The sequence below is a fragment of the Protopterus annectens genome, chromosome 13.part0, assembly GCF_019279795.1.
Source record: "Protopterus annectens isolate FY-2018-M chromosome 13.part0, PAN1.0, whole genome shotgun sequence".
Lineage (NCBI taxonomy): Eukaryota > Metazoa > Chordata > Ceratodontiformes > Protopteridae > Protopterus > Protopterus annectens.
In genome coordinates this window covers 658,588,094-658,608,667 of record NC_056747.1, presented here as the reverse complement: position 1 = coordinate 658,608,667, position 20,574 = coordinate 658,588,094, and the positions used below count along the sequence as shown (strand labels likewise).

Sequence of the window (20,574 nt, the reverse complement as noted above, 5' to 3'; positions counted from 1 at the left end):
TACCTAAAGTAGCTGTAGAAACGTACCACAGTTAAAGTGCACACCTGCCAGCATTCTTCCCAATTTTTTCTAATAAAAGCAAGTACATGTTGCACTTGTTGGATGTACATTGGCAGATTCATTTCTGTTTTCATTGAGCCAAATCCTTTAGAAAATCAGACCAGCTGTTTGTTTTTATCTCGAAAGCTAGAATGGGGCAAGGTGTTTCTAAGGTCACCTTAGCCAGATGGTTAACTACTTTCATTTCATAAATTTACCAAGATCAGAGGTCTGTTTCTACCAAGACCACCCAGAGCACATTTAACAAGGTCAGTCTCTGCCTCTTTGGTCTTATTTTTTAGGGCCTCATTTGATGACGTTTGTGCTGCTGCTACATGGTCTAAGATTCCTACCTTTATTTCTCACTACAAATTGGATCTGATCTCCAGAGAGAGGGATGCCTTCAATTCTGCCATCTTCTGGAACATCCTTCCATGATACTACCTGGATGACATTAGTAGCTGGGGACTCTATCCCATTTGCTAAGGAATGGATGGAAAAGACATAATCAGATCAGTTGTTTTTTTTTTCATCTGATTCAACATTTGCACTGTCAGATCTGATCAGATTTGACCTCGGCACCTGCTTTTAGTGCTTTGGATCCAAGACTCTGCCTCCGCTCTTACCCACAATTCTGTCCTTATGCCAAAAATACCTCAAATCAAGTTTGTTGACTGTTTCTAACCATAGGAAAAATGTCCTTATGGGAGGCAGACTCCCCATAAAGACCATCACTGCCGGTGTCTTTTTTGCCTAGGTGCTTCCTGTGACCATATGTATTGCTCTGTCAATCATTTGTCCCTAAGACCCTCCATACTTGGTTATCTTCCCTCTCCATGTACCTTGAGAACCAGCATCTTACGTTCTAGGCTGATGGTGCTGTGGCACAATCTTTCCCTCGGCCAAGGCCCATTGCTTCTCCCAAAATGGCAACAGATCACTTGAGACTCTTGGTTGCTGTCTGTCATTCGGAAGGGGTTTTTCATGATATGAAAATCTTTTCCCCTCCATTTCAGGCATTCTGCAACCTCCTCCAGACCAACTTTCTCTTTACCCAGAAGTTTTGTGGTGCCTTTTGGACCAGGCAACCATTCAACTTGCTCTTCCCATCCATGTGGGAAGAAGTTTTTTCTCCAGGATGTTTTTAGTTCCTTGGAAGGAGGGGATATGCCGACCAATTATGGCTCTCTCTCTCCTCAGCACTTTTCTGAAGGGCCCCTTCTTTCAGGATGATGTCTTTGGACTTTGTTTCCTCCTGTTCTTCTCCAGGCCTTCTTGGGATGCCTATCTTCACATCCCCAGTCACACTCTGTTGAGGAAATTTTTATGTTTCTGTATTTCTTCCTCTCATTTTCAGATGTTCACCGTGTTTCATTGTTGCAGTCATTACACTTGGGTTATCCTGCTGGCAGGCTACCCGCAGTCTGCCTGAATTCCAAAGTCTTGGTCTGGCATTGGTTGCTGTCGCCTCTTCCCTGACGTCAGTGCGCCAGGGATATAAAAGATGCAGCCAACGCCATTTTCTTCAGTCTTTCTTGCCGCGCAGTGCCCGAAGCAAAAGCAGTTCGCAAGTGCCAGTCGTCCAACTCCTGAGATTTTCGAAATTGAATTTCAGATCCGAAGTCTTCTATAAAGCTAAGTACCCCATTGGGGAAACTTTTTTCTTGCTCCAGACCGATGACAGAAAAAGTTAACAATTTTATTTCTTGTGGGAAGCAAATACCTCATAAGGATTTTCACTCTTACTGTATTCCTTGCCTAGGCCCTGACTACGACGTTGCTAGTTGTCGGTTTTGTGCTAGATTTAACCAACGCACTATTAAGCGTCGGTACGATTTTGCTTTTCATTACTTTGGCCGAAGGTATAACAACATAATGCCGTTGGAACAGCCGATGACCGGAGTTCATAAAAAGCACAAGGAAAAAGAAAAGGGTAGGCATCCGAGGTCCAAAACCGACGATGAAGCCTCTTCTAGGCCAGTCGCCGGTTCTCAGTGAGGCGCTTTCACAGCCGCTGACACCCGCTACCTCAGAGCCACAGGCCGCCTCCGACTCCCACGTGGAGACAGCTAGGCCTCTGGATACTCAAGGTATTGGGCCTTCGGAAACTAATCCCTCAGATGGGTCCGGAGCCGCTGAGCAGGCATCGGCTTCTGACTGTGTTTTCAGACCTACACAGCTTTATATCAAGCCAACTTCAGCATCAAAGACTAAAACAGTTTTAAAGACAAGGAAACAAGTACAGCATTCTCCAGGACAGACTTCCATGCCTAAGAAACAGATGCTCAAAATGGCCGAAGACCTAATTACTTTGATCAGGGGTTCCTATCCCCCTCCTAATAAGAGGCCTAGGCAAGACACTACTGAATATGATTCCTCTGATCAGGTTTCCATTTCCTCTTACTCCTCTTCAGAACAGGGATACTCTATTCCTTCCTATGAGGATTCTGATGCTGAAGAATCTATTCCTTCAGCTTCTCCTCCTGAGGATTATTCCTTTGGAGAAACCCTGCATACCATGAGGGGGCATTTCCACTGGGAGAGCCAAGATTATTCAGATTCTAATAAAAGCCTCAGAGACTTTCTTTTACTACCTCGGCACAGACCTCTTGCTATCCCGCCTGTTCTAGACATTGTAGATGATGTATTCTCAGAGTCCGGCCTGTCTCCCGACTCTTTATCTCCTGCACCTGTTAAGCCAGACAGATACTACAGGGTTCCAGATTCTCATAAATTTCTATATAAAAACCCTGCTGCTGACCCAGAAACTATTTCTCAGGGTCCCAAAGGGGTCAAGGCTGCTACTGCAAAAACCTGTACCCTCAGATAGAGATTCTAGGGCACTGTACAGATGAGGGAAAAAAGTTTACACTTCTGCTACCTTGGCTGTAAGGGCTTTAAATTGTCAGTTTCATATGCTTAAATATCAGCAATATTTAATGTCTCTGTTAAAACAGAAAATGTTGACATATTCTGAATGTGCTGAGAACAAGGAATTGCAGGATTTATTGCATGCAGCTGAACAAGTGGGAAAACATACTTTGCAATGAGGTTATGATTCACTGGAGGCCTCTTGCAGGGCCGCTGTAACAGGCTCTGTCATTAGAAGGCATGCATGGTTAATGGAACAGACTCTGCCTGATCATGTTAAAGGAAAATTATTGGATGCTCCATTACAGCATGATACTTTGTTTGATGTTAAGGCAGAAGAAGTGTTGAAGAAAATGGAGGATAAAGCTAAATCTATGCAGACAGTGAAGGATTTCTTACAGGTGCAGCCTCCCAGATTTAGCAGGAACTGGCCTTCTAAGAATTGGTCCTTTCCTTTGTCAGATAGGTCACAAAGAGGCAGATACAGACGCCCTAGAGGCAGACAACAGCCCCAGGGCTCATACAGGCCCAAACAGTGGGGTGCTTCTACCTCCAAAAGCGGAGAAGACAAATCACAGCCATATAGGAAACAGTCCTAATGACTTCCCTCTGCCAATGCCAAGCATTTATCTTTTGGCAGCACCCTTAGGGGGAAAGCTAGCACTTTTTTCACAAAACTGGCACATCATTACCCAGGACAAATAAGTCTTAAATATAGTCTCTCAGGGCTACAGGTTCCACTTTCACACCCTTCCAAAGGCAAAAGGTATGCCAGACCTGCCACACAATCAATGGACAGAGGCACAAAACCAAGTTTCATCTCTCATGGACATGAGGGCCATTCAGCCAGTGCCACAACAAGAGCAGGGACAAGGATTTTACTCAAGGCTTTTCATAGTACGAAGAAAGGACAAAGCATGGAGACCAATTCTGGGCCTGTCTATTCTAAATACTTTTCTGGATGTTCCTAAATTCAAAACGTTGACTCTGCAGCAGCTTTTGCCCATGCTGCGCAAGGCTTGGCTTGTAACTTTGGACCTCAGAGAGGCATACCTGCATGTCCCAATCAGACAATCTTGCAGAAGATGCCTCAGATTCATAGCTGGCTCAATGCACTACCAATTCTCTGCACTGCCCTTTGGTTTATCTACTGCGCCCAGGGTCTTCACAAAATGCCTGGCACCAGTAATTGCATTTTGCAGACAAAGAGGAATTCAAATATATCCTTACTTGGACGACTGCCTTATTCAAGCAGAGGCCAAAGACATTCTACTAAAGCATCTGGCGTTTGTAAAAAGATTACTAATTTGCCTAGGGTACACAGTTAATGAAAAGAAATCAAAACTAGTACCCTCTCAAGAGATAATATTCCTGGGTGCAAGCTTAAATACAACTGCCCAGATGGCTTATCTCACGCCAGACAAACAAAGGCAACTGACTTCTTACTTCGAAAGCATGGCAACAAAGACCCAGTTATCGGTAAGAATAATTCTGCAGGCTCTGGGCTACATGGCATCCTGCATTCTGCTAATTCCATATGCAAGACTGCATATGAGGAAACTACAATGGTACCTAAAAAGTGTTTGGACTCAACATTGCCACAGCCTGGAATCATTAATTTCACTCATTCCCTGCCTGCAACAGGAGTTTCGATGGTGGGCACACACCTGTCACCACAACAAGGGACAGCCATTCACTTTACCCACAGCCAGGCAAACACTAACAACAGATGCATCAGATTATGCCTGGAGGGGCCCACATGGCAGGAAAATGTATTCGGGGCACATGACCCCCAAGCCAAAGGCATCTACACATCAGTCAGAAAGAGATGCTAGCTGTACCAAATGCCCTGACAGCCTTCAAGGACCTACTTCATCCAGGACAGCTGCTGATAAAGATGGACAACACCACAGTTATGTGGTACATAAACAAGCAGGGGGGCACACATTCCTACCCCCTCTGCAGACAAGCTATGATTTTGTGGAACACAGCATTGACTTACCAAGTACACCTGCAAGCACAATTCCTGCCAGGAAAAACAAATGCTGTGGCAGACGAACTAACCTCATGGACCCTCATGAGTGGAAACTAGATCCACAAATCTTCAGCATGATAACAAGGAAATGGGGACGCCCAGACATAGATCTTTTTGCCTCCCCTCACAACTGCCAACTTCAGAGATTCTGCACAAGGACTTATCACAAACAAGCATGGAAAGTGGATGCTGTGTCATTCAGCTGGAACAACCTTACAGTATATGCCTTTTCTCCACTGCCTCTCCTCCCCAAGGTACTCCTAAAGGTCAGATAAGAGAAGCCAGAAATGATACTGATTGCCCTGGATTGGCCACGCCAACACTGGTACCCAATCCTAAGGAGCTTGTCCCAAGGCCCAGCCTGGACATTGCCTCAAATTCCTCATTTACTGACCCAACAAAACAATCAGATCCTGCACAGCCAACTCAGAACTCTAAATCTAGCTGTATGGCGGATACTGTAACCATTCAGAATACACCTCTCTCTAAAGCAATTATAGATGTTATTTTAGAGGCCAGGAAACCCAGCACCAGAAAATCTTATGCAGAAAAATGGAAGAGATTCTGTGCTTGGAACCAGGCACAGGGAATTGACATGCTTGTTCCAAATATTCCTCAGATTTTACAATATCTAACTGAGATGCTGGACAAAGGCCTATCCTTCTCATCAATTAAGATCCATGCCTCTGCCATTTCAGCTCATTACAATACAGACCCACATATTTTTTCATATCCGTTGCTTATGCAATTCCACAGGGGGACCAAAACATAAGACCTCCAAGGAGAGCACCAATACCTGCATGGGACCTCAATTTTGTCTTGGAAAAACTCACACTGCCTCCTTTTGAGCCAGCCAATACAGCTGAGATAAAATTCTTATCATGGAAAACAGCTCTGCTCCTAGCAATAACTTCAGCAAGAAGAGTCTCAGAGTTGCAGGCATTAATGGCTGTGGAACCTTTTATTATCTTCCATTCGGACAGGGTTTCTCTAAGGACAAACCCAACATTTATGCCTAAGGTAGTGTCCAGTGTGGCTCTTAACCAAACCATTCATTTGCCTACTTTTTACCCAAACCCGCAGAATAAAGGGGAGAGACTTCTGCATTCTTTGGACATACACAGACAGCTACGCTTCTACTGGGACAAAACTAAAGCTTTCAGAAAGACTGAGCAACTTTTAGTGGCATATGCTGCAGGATCACAAGGAAAGGCTATCTCAAAGCAGACTATTTCAAAATGGATAGGACACTGCATTATTTTCTGCTATTCACAACGTGGTAAATCAGTGCCTAAGGCCATTAGACCACATTCTACCAGGGCAGCAGCCACCTCAGCAGCCTTACTCAGAGGAGTACCAACCAAGGGTATTTTGGAGGCTGCAACTTGGACTTCAGTGTACACTTTTACTAAGCACTACCACTTGCCTCTTTACTCCAAATCCAGAGCAGGCTTTGCCACTGCAGTCTTGCAGGGCCTTATAGCCACTCCTAATTCTATTTAGACCCAGCCGCCCAACCTCAGCTTTGGGATTCAACCCAAGTGTAATGACTGCAACAGTGAAACATGATGAACATAGTACAGTTGTGTACCTACCATAAATGTAGATGTTCAAGTGTATTCACTGTTGCAGTCCAGGTTACCCACCCACCATCCCCCTTTCTTTGCTGGGACTTATCTGTACTTCTCTATCCTATACAACCTATGTGGTGTATTTGCTTGTAGATGAAGGTATTGTTTATTTTAGTGCATGCTTTTATAAGCAATGTTTTTTTAGCCTACCCTTTTGGGGGCACCTGACATCTGAGGCAAGAAAAACTGAAGAAAATGGCGTCAGCTGCATCTTTTATACCCCTGGCGCACTGACATCAGGGAAGAGGCGACAGCAACCAATGCCGGACCAAGACTTTGGAATTCAGGCTGGCTGCGGGTAGCCTGCCAGCAGGATAACCCAAGTGTAATGACTGCAACAGTGAATACACTCGAACATCTACATTTATGGTAGGTACACAATTGTACTTTCTCTGATTTGTCCTTTAGCCTTTCTACTGCCCCAAGGGTATTAACCAAATGTGTCATGCCTGTCATTGCCTTTTGCAGGCTTCAAGGGATATTACCTTATCTAGACAACCTGCTAATTCATGCTCCTTCTCCCAGGAGTCTTCAAGATCTTTACTTCCCCAGACTTTGTAAAAGACAAGTGGTATTCACCATCAGTTTCAAGAAGTCAGTGCTTACGCCCTGCCAGGATCACATTTTTCTCATTTGCAGGATTCAGACCATTTCTTGCTCCAAAGGTTTTGTCTGACAACCTTCTTCCAGTCTCTTCTTTCTCTGTCCTCTGTCACAGCCAGGGATTTTGCTAGGATTCTGGAGTTTATGACCTCCACCATTCCTGTGCTTCTTCTTGCCAGGCTCCATATGAAGAAGCTTGAATGGTACCTCAGATCAATGTGGTTTCAACTTTGTCACCCCCTGGAGTTCCCTTTTGTTTTCTTCCTTGTCTCAAACTTGAGCACCAGTGGTGGATTCGGCAAATTTCTCTCAGTCTATGTCTTACACTTTCATGCTCCATTTCCTTCCCTAGAACTGTTCACAGACGCCTCAGACCTGGGTTGGGGTGCTTCTTGTGGTCCTCTGAAAGTTCAGGTTCTCTGAACTTTTCATCGCAGTTCAGACCATATCAGCATAAAAGAGATGAGGGTTCTACTTCTGGCTCTACAGACCTTTCATTCCTTTTTTCTCCCCAGCCCCCTGAAAATCTTCAAGGACAATACTACCATGACCTGGTATATCAATAAGTAGGGTACAAGGTCTTATCCCCTTTGCAAACTAGCTGTTCAGAGCTGGGATCTGGCTATCAGTTTTATGGTCACTCTTCAAGCAGTTTACATTATTTCAGAGCACAATCTAGTGGCAGACTCTCTGAGCAGGGCCAGAACACAGACTTGTGAATGGATGCTTCACAAGGATGCGTTTCTGGGCATAGTCCATAGGTGTGGTATTCCTCAGGTAGATCTTTTTGCCTCCCCTCTGAACAGACAGTTTCCTCTTTTCTGTTTGAGAGTACCAAGTGCTCTGACTTGGAAAGTGGAAGCCCTGTCTTTTTCTTGGAAGGGAGTGTTTGTCTGTGCCTTTCTTCCCCTTCCTCTGCTGCCAAGTGTTCAGCACAAGATCAAGAAGGAGTCTCCCAAAATCTTGTTTGTGACTACCTTTTGGCCCTTGCAGCACTTGTTCCCCCTTCTTTTTCATTTGGCCAAGGGTGGTCATAAGTTAACTCACCAGGTGAATCTTTTCATACAAGGCAAGGCTTCTCCATACATCCTCACCTGTCCACTGTTCCAAGTGTGGGTGACAGGATTTTGATCTCTTTTAAGCACCTCTTTTCTGAGGATGTGCTTAAGGTTCTGCAGCAGGGCAGGAAACCCACTATCAGAAAATCTTATATGCCTAAGTGGAAATGATTTTCTGTTTGATGCCTCTTTCACCATCATATTCCCTTCTCAGTAGGCATTCCTCTGGTTCTGTCTTATTTGTATGATCTGCTCCATGCTGGCATGGCATATTCTTTAGCTAAAGTTCACCTGTCAGCTGTCTCTGCTTGTCTGCCCTTGAACCTTCCTTTGGCCTCTTGGTTTGAGGTCAAGCAATTTCATAATGATATCCTTCATATTAGGCCCGCAAGAAGGCTTATTCCTCCTCCTTGAGACCTCACTTTTGTTCTTAAATAATTGACTCAAGCTCTTTTTGAACCTGCTACTTCATTGTCCTTACAACTTTGTACTTAGAAGACTGTTCTGCTTTTATCTCTTACTTTTGCCAAGAAGCGTGTCTAAGCTTCAAGCTTTTATGGCCATTCCTCCTTTTTTTTTTAATTTTCACAGAGAACAGGGTATGTGTCTGTACTAATCTTTTTATGTCCAAGGTGGTTAATGAGTTGTACTTTAATCAGTGTATTCAACTTCCTTCCTTTTTTTCCTTCTCTGCAGTCCCTCATCCTTCTTCAATGTATGAGTCTCGGATTTGACCTCAGACCGACTGGCAGCTTTCACTGTACTTTATAATCTGTAGCTCAGGCTCATCCCCTTACCTTCAATCCCCTCCTTCCCCACTGAGAAGGTTCTCCACACTTTCGACCTGCATAGATAGCTCAGATATTATTTGGATAAAACAAAGGTTATTTGCAAATCTGAGCAACTTTTTGTTTCTTTTCATCCCAGGACTTTGGGCTTGGCTGTTTCCAAATAAACATTCTCTTCCTGGATCTCTAAGGGTATTTTCTTTTGTTATTTCTTTCATGGCAAATGTATTTCTTCATCTGTAAAGGCACATTCTAATAGGGCAGTTGCCTCTTCTGATGCTTTTTTCAAGGGTTTGAACATCAATTCCATCCCTAAAACGGTTGGTCCTCTGTTCATACTTTTACTAAGCATTGCAGATTGGATGCGTTTCCACTGCAGTTCTACATGGGTTTATAGAGGGCTCTTCTGTGCCTTCCTACTCCCAGCCTTCTTCTTAGCTCTTGTACTCTCCCTTCAGTGAAGAATAATGCAACAGTAATATGGAAGGACATAGTACAGTTGTGTAAAATCTTACCATAGCAGTAGATGTCCTTCTCTTCACTTTTGCAGTATTTTGCCCCTCCCTCATTCCTCCCTTTGTTCTGGTTCTTGCACCTGTCTTTTATTACCCTCCTGGCAGAGGAGATGCCATTTCCTTTCCCTTCTGAATTTTTTTACTTCTGGATATACATATTCTAAGTTGTCCTTGGGGGTATCTTGTTCCTTCTAGGCAATTCATTTTGGAGTATTTGTGTCCGTATGTCACCTTTATGCCTTATTTGAGGAGTATAGGTGTTCCATACAGTGCCTATAAAATCTAAAGGCTTTGGTATACTGGCTGAACATTGAGCTATCTTTGGCAGGAGAGATCTGTTTAGTGAAAATACTGCAACAGTGAAAAGAAGGACATCAACTATTATGGTAAGATTTTGCACAACTGTACTTTATGGTAAGTACATAACTTTCATATACAAAAGTTATGTACTCACCATAACAATGTCTGTATTGTCTGTTTCTGTTCTTCGACCCCCCCCTTCAATTTCTTGGAAATTTTTTTCCCCATCATTTGGACTTCTGATATGACTCTACAACCAGCTTTGTTTTGACAGGTTTTTTTTTTTTCTTTTTCAGCTGCAGTGCAGAATTTTCCTGTACTTTTATTGCTCTTCTCTGTCTCATCTGTAGTGTATATCTATGTATGTAATGTACTACTTTACAGCTTTCCAGGGAACTGTAGGCAAACCTGATCTGAGGTAATATTGGGAACAGGAGAGGACAGAGGGTAAGGGGAGGAGCCTGAGCTACAGATTGTAAAGTATAGTGAAAGCTGCCAAAGTCGGTCCGAGGTCAAACCTGAGACCCATTCATTGAGGAAGGATGGTAACAGACAGTACAGATCTGTCTTTATGGTGAGTGTATCACTTTCATTTTTGCTTTGAAGCATCTAATGTATTTTGTGATCTTATCTCTTTGGAAGATGATTCCATGTAGCTGACTCAAATTTATTAAATAGGAGGGTGTTCTAATGGTTAAGGTGTTTGCCTTACAAACACAAGGGGCAGGGTTTGAGTCTCACAAGGAATAACTGGCTAGGCTTAAAATGGCTCACAAAGGCAGTTAGCTTAGTACTAATCTATGAACCTATGTAGTAACCTGTCAACATGGCAGAGGCAAGTAAACTACATCTGTCTTTTTTTTAATAGGATGAGGAATGCTTAAGGCCTGGAGATGCCACTGACTTAACATTCTTAGAGAAACTCGAGGAAACAATCAAGAACCACCCTCATTTCCTAACGTAAGTGCTCTGCAACTGGTGAAATAAATGCTCTGAGTATGTGTTCTGAAACATTTCATGGGGAGTGTTTAAAAGTGAAATAATAGTATTGGAACAGCAGATTCCTGAACAGTGGTATGCACAAAGTAACTGGAAGTTCTACAAAAGGGGGCATAATGTTTCCCAAACGGAAAAAATAACGTGTGTAATGTCCCCCACCACTTCTTTTCATTTAGTATTCTGATTCAAAATTCACTGTAAAGGTAGTATTTTTGAAAACATTAAAATTTGGGGTGAACTTAAAGGCTCACTAACAAAAATTACAAGAATTGTGGGTATGTAGGATGTTTAATGTGTGGATTTCTGAAATGCTGGCTTCTACAAAGTTTAGGTTTACAAATTCAGCATTTATGGTAGTAGTCTCAGTTTTTACATTATTTTTTTAGTAGACATTGTGCAGAGCAGTGCAAAAAGGGACTTTTTTCCTGTCTGCCACTCTTTAAGTTTATTAAGTTTAGTCTGTGCAAAAGCAAAATTTAGGTTATTTTGTACAGCATGAAGGCAGCTGTTAGACAATAGACAACCCATTTTCAGAAATGGGCAAAAAATATACGTCTTGAACAAAAAAACAAACAAAAACTATGCGCTTTGCTTCTAGTAGCATTTGGCTTAAGAATAGCTTTAATACTTACTGATGTTATATTTAGGCTGGTGGTATGTACTGTAAAAGTTCTGAGTAATAAACTTTCAGTTTTCTTTTATGCAACTGAGTAAATCCATTAGGTAGACAGAAGCACCTGTTTTCAGACACAGGAGCACTTTCTGAGCGTTTTGCTTAAAGTTGTACAGTAGGGAAACAGAGTGATCGAATCAAACCCAGGACTGTGGAATGAAGCTCATTTAGCAGCTCATAAACTTCTGTTTGCCTCACTACCTGATGCTGTTTTAGTCCTTTATCTTTCCATGCCAGTTGACTTTGATTCCATTTCTGTTCACTGGCACATTTCCTTGGTAAGTCAGTCAAGCCAAAGCAATCAACTCTCTTTTTTGAATGAGATGGTTTTATTTGAGGTTTGAGTCTTTCACGTTGAAAAGGCAAGGAGGTTGCTCACTACACAGGCAAAATTAATATGACCAACTCTGCTTGCTGCACTTTGGAATAATGTGCAAACATCAGATGCAGTGCCTTTTTTTTTTTTTTTTTTTACAAAAAATGTGCATTTATACACAAGTTAGTTGAACACCTTGCAGTCATAACAGGGTGTAAGCTTTCACTTTGAACAAGGCTTTTAAATCTCTGTACTGCTCATGTACCTTTGCCAGTCAAGAATGTTAAAGTAAGAAGTGAGAAGCTGAAAATGCTGTATTGCACTCTTAACATCCATATACAGTAATCATGCATCATGTTTTAAGCTATGCTGGGAGACTTAGTAAACTCTAATTGTAATCAAAATTATGTGGTAATGAGAGGGTAGGAGAAAGTTGATTAATCAAATGTGTGCTTGCTGACTGTGATGTATCTTGAATACTGAAGTCAAATAAGGTAGGCTGACCTCATGATAGCCAGCTGTTTTCTTTGGCATTTGCACAGTGATTTCATTGGGGTCCTGCAAGAAAATTGCTGATTCAGCAGGTAATTTACTGCAGTTTACCAGATGAAAAAGAACTGAAAATACATTTTTATGTAAATGAAAGTATGTTACTTTGCAGACACAAACTGGCAGATCAGAAGACACGCAAGACCATGAGCCGAGAAGACTTCCGGCTTCTGCACTATGCAGGAGAAGTGAACTATAATGTGAATGGTAAGAACTGAATTTCTGATAAAATGCATTTAGAGTGAGTGGTACGTCTGTCATAAAAGATCTTTACAAATTAAAATTAATCATAAAGACACAGTACACTATGAGGCAGAGGATAGATCTGACGGGGCATGTTTCCTTCTGACCATAAACTTCTAGTTACTTTATACATCTTTGGTTTACCTTCAGTTTGGGGTGACTGGTGACTTAACAGGGAATGTTAATTTTTTGGAGAAATGACATAACTCATGACCAATTTAAAACACTCTGTTTAAGGTTACAGCCTGTGGTTTCTTTTTGGGCCCTCTACCTGTTGGAAAAGGTTCTGTGTTCCTTCAGAACAATTGCAGTCTTTGTTCTTAGCAGAATCCACACAAGCCTTCTATGATCATTGTTAGCAGCAAAGTATTATTTTGCCTGGTTTATTTTTACAGATCACATCAGCATATTAACCCAAACTTATTAAACAACAAACTACAGTTATATGATTGCATTGACAGGCGAATACTTCCTTTACCAAAAAAGCTGCTGTTCATCTTTTTATTCAAAGTAAAAAGGTATTAATCATCTGGATGTACCTGCCAATTTTACAACTGAAATAATGTGTACTGCTTAATCAGTTTATACTTTGAGAGTTTAGAATGAATTGTGTAGGAGTAGTTTTCATATTTCATCTTACTTGCATTTCGCTGGTTGCAAAATGAGACTTCATGTACAAGGACAGTCACTAATTTAAAGTGTCAATTTTTAACAAAGACTATGGTTACATAAAGTATTCAAACCCTAGTACTTTGCATTTTGAGAAGTACACTGTTAGTGGTGCAGCAGTTAACGTTGTCGCCTCACAGCAAGAGGTTCACCGGTTCGATTCTCGGCTGGGGTGCCTTCTGTGAGTTTGCATGTCCTGTGTTCCCTCCCACATTCCAAAGACATGCATTTGGAGCATTTCTCCCCGGGCCTCCGCTGAAAACAGGATCTGTGGAACCTAGTCGGACATTCCCGGTCAACAAATGTTAAATAAATAAAAATAAATAAAAATAAAATAAATGATAAATGAGAAGGAGTAGATTTTTATCTTGATAGTGTAAACAAAGTTAATTTGAAAATTGACAGAATTTAGTTAATTATATTATTGTATTGCAAATAAGTATTTCAGTTGCTGCATTAAAAGGCAATGTAAAAAATGTGCCATTTCTAAGCTGTGGCTTTGGATAAATATCTTCATAAAAACGACATCTGTAATGTGTGTGGTTTACTCTGCATATAGATTTGTCTTGAATCTTCCCTGAAGTGTGTTTTTTCCAAATATTTGGAAGTTTCTAATACCGGTATTGGAATGGACAATACTCTTGATATAGCCTAGCTCTAGCATAAGTAGCATGCATAATAAGCTCCTTCCTAACTAGTTTCTTATGCCCTTTTCATCAAGATGAGTCTCTTGTAGCATAACAATGTGAGGTTTCAACTTTCTGATGTAGACTAGTAGGAACAGTCAAACCATTAGCACCCCAATTTAATATTCTTAAATTCTGATAAACCTTTCCAGATATTGACTTTGCATGAGTAGCAGTTCATAGCTAACCCTACTTAACCTGTGGATATTTCATTTCTGTTCTTGCATCTATCTGTACATGTTGAGAGATTATTTACTTGGACCTTTTTTGTTTATTAGACCTGAAAACTTCTCTGAAAATATTTTTAACCTTTATGAGAACTGTATGTAATTTAATAACATTTGCTAACCTTTCTTGGAAGGTGAGAGCTTTAGCTGTTAAGAGGTTGCCTTTAAAACACTGTTTTCACCTTAGAAACAAATAGTTTGTTTCCATTGTATATTGCCTGTTTGTTAGGAATCAAAATGTTTAATTCTCGCCAATCTCTTTTGTCGTTCTCATCATTGTCTTGGATAAGCCAGCTTATATTTTATTTCTCTATTTCGTAATTTTAAAATTTCAACATCTAGATGTGGAAAGTTAAGCAAGCCAATGTATCTTCCTGTTTAGCTAATAGAATTCTCTATTGGATTAAAATGGCTGTATGAGCTACACTGACATGCACGGTTTTCTCCCGCATTTATAAATCAGCTTGCAAGTCATGTTATGCTCCACCGTTTGCTCCACCGTTTACATAAAGGATTATGACTGGATCTCCGATCATAAACAGGATGTTATGTATTCATGACATGGATGTCAAGAAATTTATCTTGAGCGTGAAGTATTTAAGTTGATTTAATGGCTTCCTGACACACTTTTGCTGTAGCCAGTGAACATTGTTAGTGCTCAACACGGTGTGTGTGCATAACAATTGTTAAGCACCTTTCTGATGACAGGAATTTGCTTAACAAGCGTGCCTTTTCACCAGATTGAGTGTAATCGCAGCAGCCCATGTATTGCAGTAAAATAGTGCTTAAAATAATTTTAACAGACTAGCAAAATAAGTCTGTTTTCTTAACAACTGTTGCCTACAAATAGCAACAGTTTGCGATCATATTCATAGATTCATATTAGGCTTTTAATATACAAACTGTTAGAAGCTTAGCCAACAAGACATTAACTATTATACCAGCACCTCCCCATCACGTTTATAGTCAATAGCTTCAGATGTGCATTGTCCATTTAACTGCAGTCTGTTCCTAACTAGGTCCTAGATTAATGCAGTGACATCAGATTATATCTATGCAGTTTAAATGAGCAGCAGATGTATATATGTATGCATGTATGTATTTATTTATTTGCATTTGGGTACTGGGAAGTACTGATTAGGTCATGCAAGACCTCTTCTCAGTGGAGGCTCTGGTAGAAAAGCTCCAAAAAACATATTTATAGAATGAAAATCAATGAAAGAGATTATAGCAGACACTTTTAGTACAAACGGTATTTGAAAATGGTGATTACAAATTGAACATAGGCTAGAAACATGTTGAAATATGGCAAATAGCAGTTATCAAAGAAGGAAAAGTAATAAAATACTTCAGTAAAGGAGGTAGTTATGCTTTACAGTTGTAGAAAGGTGGGAACAGGAGTACAAGAAGAGAAAGAGATCAAGAGCTAAATGTTGACAAGAGATTCACACTTAAATGTAAAAAATCTAGAGGACTGAGTGTAAAAGGGATGAGGGAGGACTGCATTATTAATCTACTTAATTTAGGTTACAGAAAAGAAAATATGAAAAAAAGTTGAGATATAGTCCAGGAGCATTAGTTTTTACTTAGGAGGTGTTTTCCACTACCTGAATTTTCCTGATAGCTGTTTTTCTCCAAAAATTATATGCTGATACCACACTTCCAATAGCTACTTTTAAAACTGATATAACTTTAATCTGACTCTAAATTAAAACCAAGTTAGTACCATGTACTGCCTTTAGACATTAAATTAACAAAAAGCACATGTCATGTTTTTTTCCAGAAAGCTTTTTTATTTTCATTTCTTGTTTCGGTGATGTTCTAAATGTGGAGAATGATTAGTGAGAGGTAGTATCTTCTTGGTGCCCTTTATGACTGAGACAAGTTTCTAATATATGTGAATGAGAAATTGCCTCTTGTTACTTGGCTTTCATTTTCATCTTGAACAGTGGAAGGACCTTTATTGACATTCTTGCTTGGATTTGCGCATCATGTCTCCCTGCTGGCTCAAGAGCATTAGACCATTAGGAAATTAAGTCTGCTTCTTGGTTGATACTTATTCAAACTCTTGACCTTTGACTTCAGGATCCAGGTAGGCTTTGGTTCTCCTGGATGTATAAAAACACTCACATGAAAAATGTATTTAAATTATAAGCCCTTCTCTCTGCAGGACCTTGTAGTAGGAACAAGTGGGTTCCTGTTAAATGATCGAAGACGCATTCTTTCAAATGCGTCTTGATCTAACTTGAAAGCACGAAAAGGCAAAATGGCATATAAGCGAATTCTTTCCCTGGGAAAGAAATCGCTTGGCCGCTTCCGTTACTTTGCTGTTTTTGTGACTGTAGTGCAATCTCAGAGTTGGTATATTTAAGTGGGGGGGCAAAGCCCTCCCACGTTATGTAATGTTTTAAAAATGTTTTTGTTTTGTTTTATGGAATAGCAATTTTTTCTCTTGGAAAAAAAAATCGCTGTTCTAAGCATTCGAGATTTTAAGCTTTCGCTTACATGGGTTCGATAAATCATCGTTCACTTTTTTAAGCATTCGATGATTTAACATAGACCCGGAACAACTCAATATCTCCTCTTCCTGACAGTTGTGGTGTAGCCATTATCTACAAATGTACTCCTCCTGCTTTTTTATTGCTTCTCTCCGCCATAAATTCAAGAAGACCTGTCATCAGGATGGATCTGTCTTCTTCACCCCACTCCTCTTGGCATAAAAACTTGCACTGCCCTGTCCAGCAGTGTCTCAGAAGTGGAGATGCTAGTCTATTATTTATACAGGAACTTGTTCATATACAGTAGGCAATTGTTCCATTCCAGCTTCTCGGGAGCCCCCAAAAGTCTGAAATTTTTTCTTCCAAATTGTTATTGCCTCCTGCTATGTCTCCAATGCTGCCAGTTTAAGCGTAGTCTCGGTCTTATTTTCATTAAGTGATTGGACTGCATCAGCTTGATCATAATGGACTTTGTTTTTTCTAGTGTTTATATCTGACATTTGTATGGTCTTCTAGTCTTCCAGCTGTTTTCAGGAGCTCATTGTGTAGTTTATCCTTTGTCTTACACTGGAAGTTTATCTTTGGGCAGTTCAGTGGGACTAATTCTTCCTGATGTCCTTGTTATACTACTATGCTTTCATATCCCAAACAACTTCTTGACTGATTTTTCTCCTCCTTTTTTGTTGGACTTTTGAGATTTCTTTGTGGAAGGCATTCAAACATGTTTTAAATGTATTCCAGTGACCCCAGTCACTGTGTCATTGTGAAAACATGTCAGCTGTCGTTTAATGGTGGTCTGAAGACAGGGAACTCAAGATAGTGTCTGTTAATTGAAAGGTACCATACTGGAAGGACCTTCTTTATGCTTTTTGAGCTCATTTAACTTATTTTTTTGGTGTAAGCAGGTACTTGTAGGTGATGTTCTGTCAGCTCTTCCTTCTCCTTTTGTAGATATCTTGTATTTATTCCATTAGTTATATGTGTGTCTATGTGGTTTATACTGAACTCAGCAGAAGTCAAGGTATAAAATATTGTCCTGTACGGATCACCTTAAAGCCCTATCTCTATACACTCTCTCTTACAGGTTACTGTGAGACGATCTAGCCTGGCATACAAGGCATCCCAGCACTGATGGCCCTTTTGCACATCTGCAAAATGAACAGCATCAGAATCTCTAGATCCAAGGATTTAAATTTTGCTTGTGACATAAGTAAGACACATTCATGAGACAGATGTATGTCTCAGAGGATCCCCATTGTCTGGAACACGTTCCACAGCCATGTGAAGCAGAGTCCATCTCTTACCATATTTAAATTGGCCTCGATTAATGGATGGAAAATCCAAAATTCACCCTAGGTCTTAGGTTTGGCCCCCATATCTCTGATAGTTTTGGCATTATTGTCTGCCTCTGTCTAACTTACCCACCCCCGTAACCTCTAGTAACTTCCTAACATACCCCCTCCTAATAAACTCCGTGCTACAGTGTGACACAATTGGGTTGGGTTGCATAGGTAAGCTTATAAAAGCCTCTGTGTTTGTTAGCCTAGTATATACCTATGAATGTAAATCTTATTTTTACAGATTTTTATTGATTCATTATCATTCTTTTGATGCCTAATGGATCACTGAACAAAGATCTCTTAAACTATGTAAGGATTTATGATCCAGCTCTAATAGTTTTGCTGTAAATGTAGTCATGGAAGTTTTTACATCCATATGTCACTAGATGGGTTGCAAACTGGCTCAAGGACAGAACCCACATGGTTAGAATTGCTGGAGCCATGTCAGACTCCAAACCAGTTACAAGTGGCGTCCCACAAGGCTCAGTCCTGGGACCTCTCCTGTTCGGTATATATTTTTCGGAGGTACAGGCCAACACGGAAGGACTGTGGCTGACCAAGTTCACAGATGACTGCAAACTGGGCGCTATAATCGACTCTCCAGCTGACACAAGCATCCTCCAAAAGGGTCTCATAGAAACAGACAACTGGTGCCAGAGCCATGGCCTCAAGCTAAACGCCAAGAAGTGTATAGTCATCCCCTTTGGCAAAAACAAAGTGCCCACAAATTACCACATAGGTGGTAATCCATTAATCTGGAAGAAGTAATTAGGGATCTGGGGACCCAAGTTGATAGCAATCTCTCATTTGACAACCACGTGGCCAAAGTGGTTAGAAAAATATTTTATATAGCCGACCTAATCATGAAGGGATTCACATCTAGGTCAGGGGAGGTCATCGTGCCTCTTTACTCATCCCTCATCAGGCCCATAATTGAGTACAATGCCCCTTTTGGGATGTACCTTACCAGACACCTGCAGCAACTGGAAAGACCCCAAAAGTACCTCACCAAGAGGATCAAAGGGCTCAAACAGATGCCATATGCTGCCCGGTTAAAGAAACTCCAGCTCTACTCAGTGGCATACCGCCTGCTCAGAGGCGATCTGTGCCTGACGTATAAAGCCATGTCCAACCCGGAATTAATGGACATGCTGCACCTCAAAAATCCAAATCCCATCGAGCTCTGGCGCTCGAGAGACTTGAACCTCAGCACTGAAATAAATAGGACATGCTGGAGGGACAGATTCATAACCCAGAGGCTCCCTTCACTCTGGAATAAAATCCCAGTCCAGGTTAGGCAGAGTCCCTCATTGACTCTCTTCAAGAGGAATCTTGATGAGTGGATGGGAGATAGTAGGTTTACCCTGGGTATCACTTCTGTGTCACTGTTAGACAGAGGCACAGTATACTAACCTCGAAAAAGTGCATAGCAAAATTAATTTAAAATGGGTGGCGAAAGCCAAACACACTCTGGCTAGGCTTATAAATGCCCTAGGGCAGATAGCCTAGTATGAACCTATGAACCTATATGTGTTTGTGTGTATCTGTTGATTAGTTTGTTAATCCCCTCTTGGCATTTTTTGTAAACAGGACCTGTTACTTAAACTGCATCACCTGAGTTGCCTGCTTGCTCCTCATCAGCAGAGAGAGATTTCCTATTTTCTAAGCGAGAACGAAGACCCCTAACTTGGAGGTGTTTGTTTTCATTTTCATCCCAACTGCTTCGCACTCACAAGTGAATCAGTCCACAGCTTATTGAATATCTTGAGTCCATTGAGGGTGAAGGGAAAACATGATCTGCAAATTACAAAGATATAACCTTCTTGTTCCAAACCTAGATTCACTCTAGTCCTTAGTTCTCTTTGGTATACTATCCCTGAAAAACACAAGCAGGAAAAGAGACAACACTGTTGACAAAGTCCTACTCCAAGTACCAAATGTACTTTACAGTAAGATTGTAGACACAATTTTCACTCCTGAAATGTAGGAACCAAATGACAGGCTGCAGTGTATGTGGGACTCTGTACTGTTGTAGCACAGCCATTTAGATCTGCTGGAGTATGTGGTCTTTATGTTTTCCAAGTCCACAAAATGGAAGTTAACAGTATTAGTTAAGTTGCATGACCCTCCCAATGTATATGGAAAACACATATCTAATCCACTCCTATAAAAAGTTCCATGTCCACATTTATGACAGAGTTGTTATAGAGTTGTATCATAAATCCTTAAAGAGTTTGTGTCTATAATTGAATCCACATTGCTCCCCTTGAATCAGAAGTTCAACTATTGGATAAAATAATCCTTTCCAACACTTTTGCTTATGATTTTTTTGAGTAAGCTAAGGACTGAGCCCTCTGTTACTGCAACACTGGAAAAGCATATTTACCTTGAAATGCAAATAATGTCAGGTGTTTGTGGCATTTCCAGTCAAATCTCATCCACTGTCATTCACTTAACTTGCTTATCCACTCTCATGGTACTAGTCTTGCCACAACAGTAATCTTTAATCACTGAAGTAACTTCATCTCTTTAAT

The 20,574-nt window shown here is 40.8% G+C and overlaps 1 protein-coding gene across 3 annotated transcripts in view; it reads left to right on the top strand.

Moving 5' to 3' along the window:
- Window positions 1-20,574, top strand: part of MYO1C (myosin IC) — a 1,794,562-nt gene that overhangs the window by 1,531,337 nt on the left and 242,651 nt on the right. For all 3 annotated transcript variants that reach the window (XM_044054342.1, XM_044054344.1, XM_044054343.1), the window contains exons 14-15: window positions 10,709-10,800; window positions 12,490-12,584. In XM_044054342.1, the coding sequence (XP_043910277.1) occupies window positions 10,709-10,800; window positions 12,490-12,584 (187 nt within the window). The remainder of the gene's footprint in view (window positions 1-10,708; window positions 10,801-12,489; window positions 12,585-20,574) is intronic.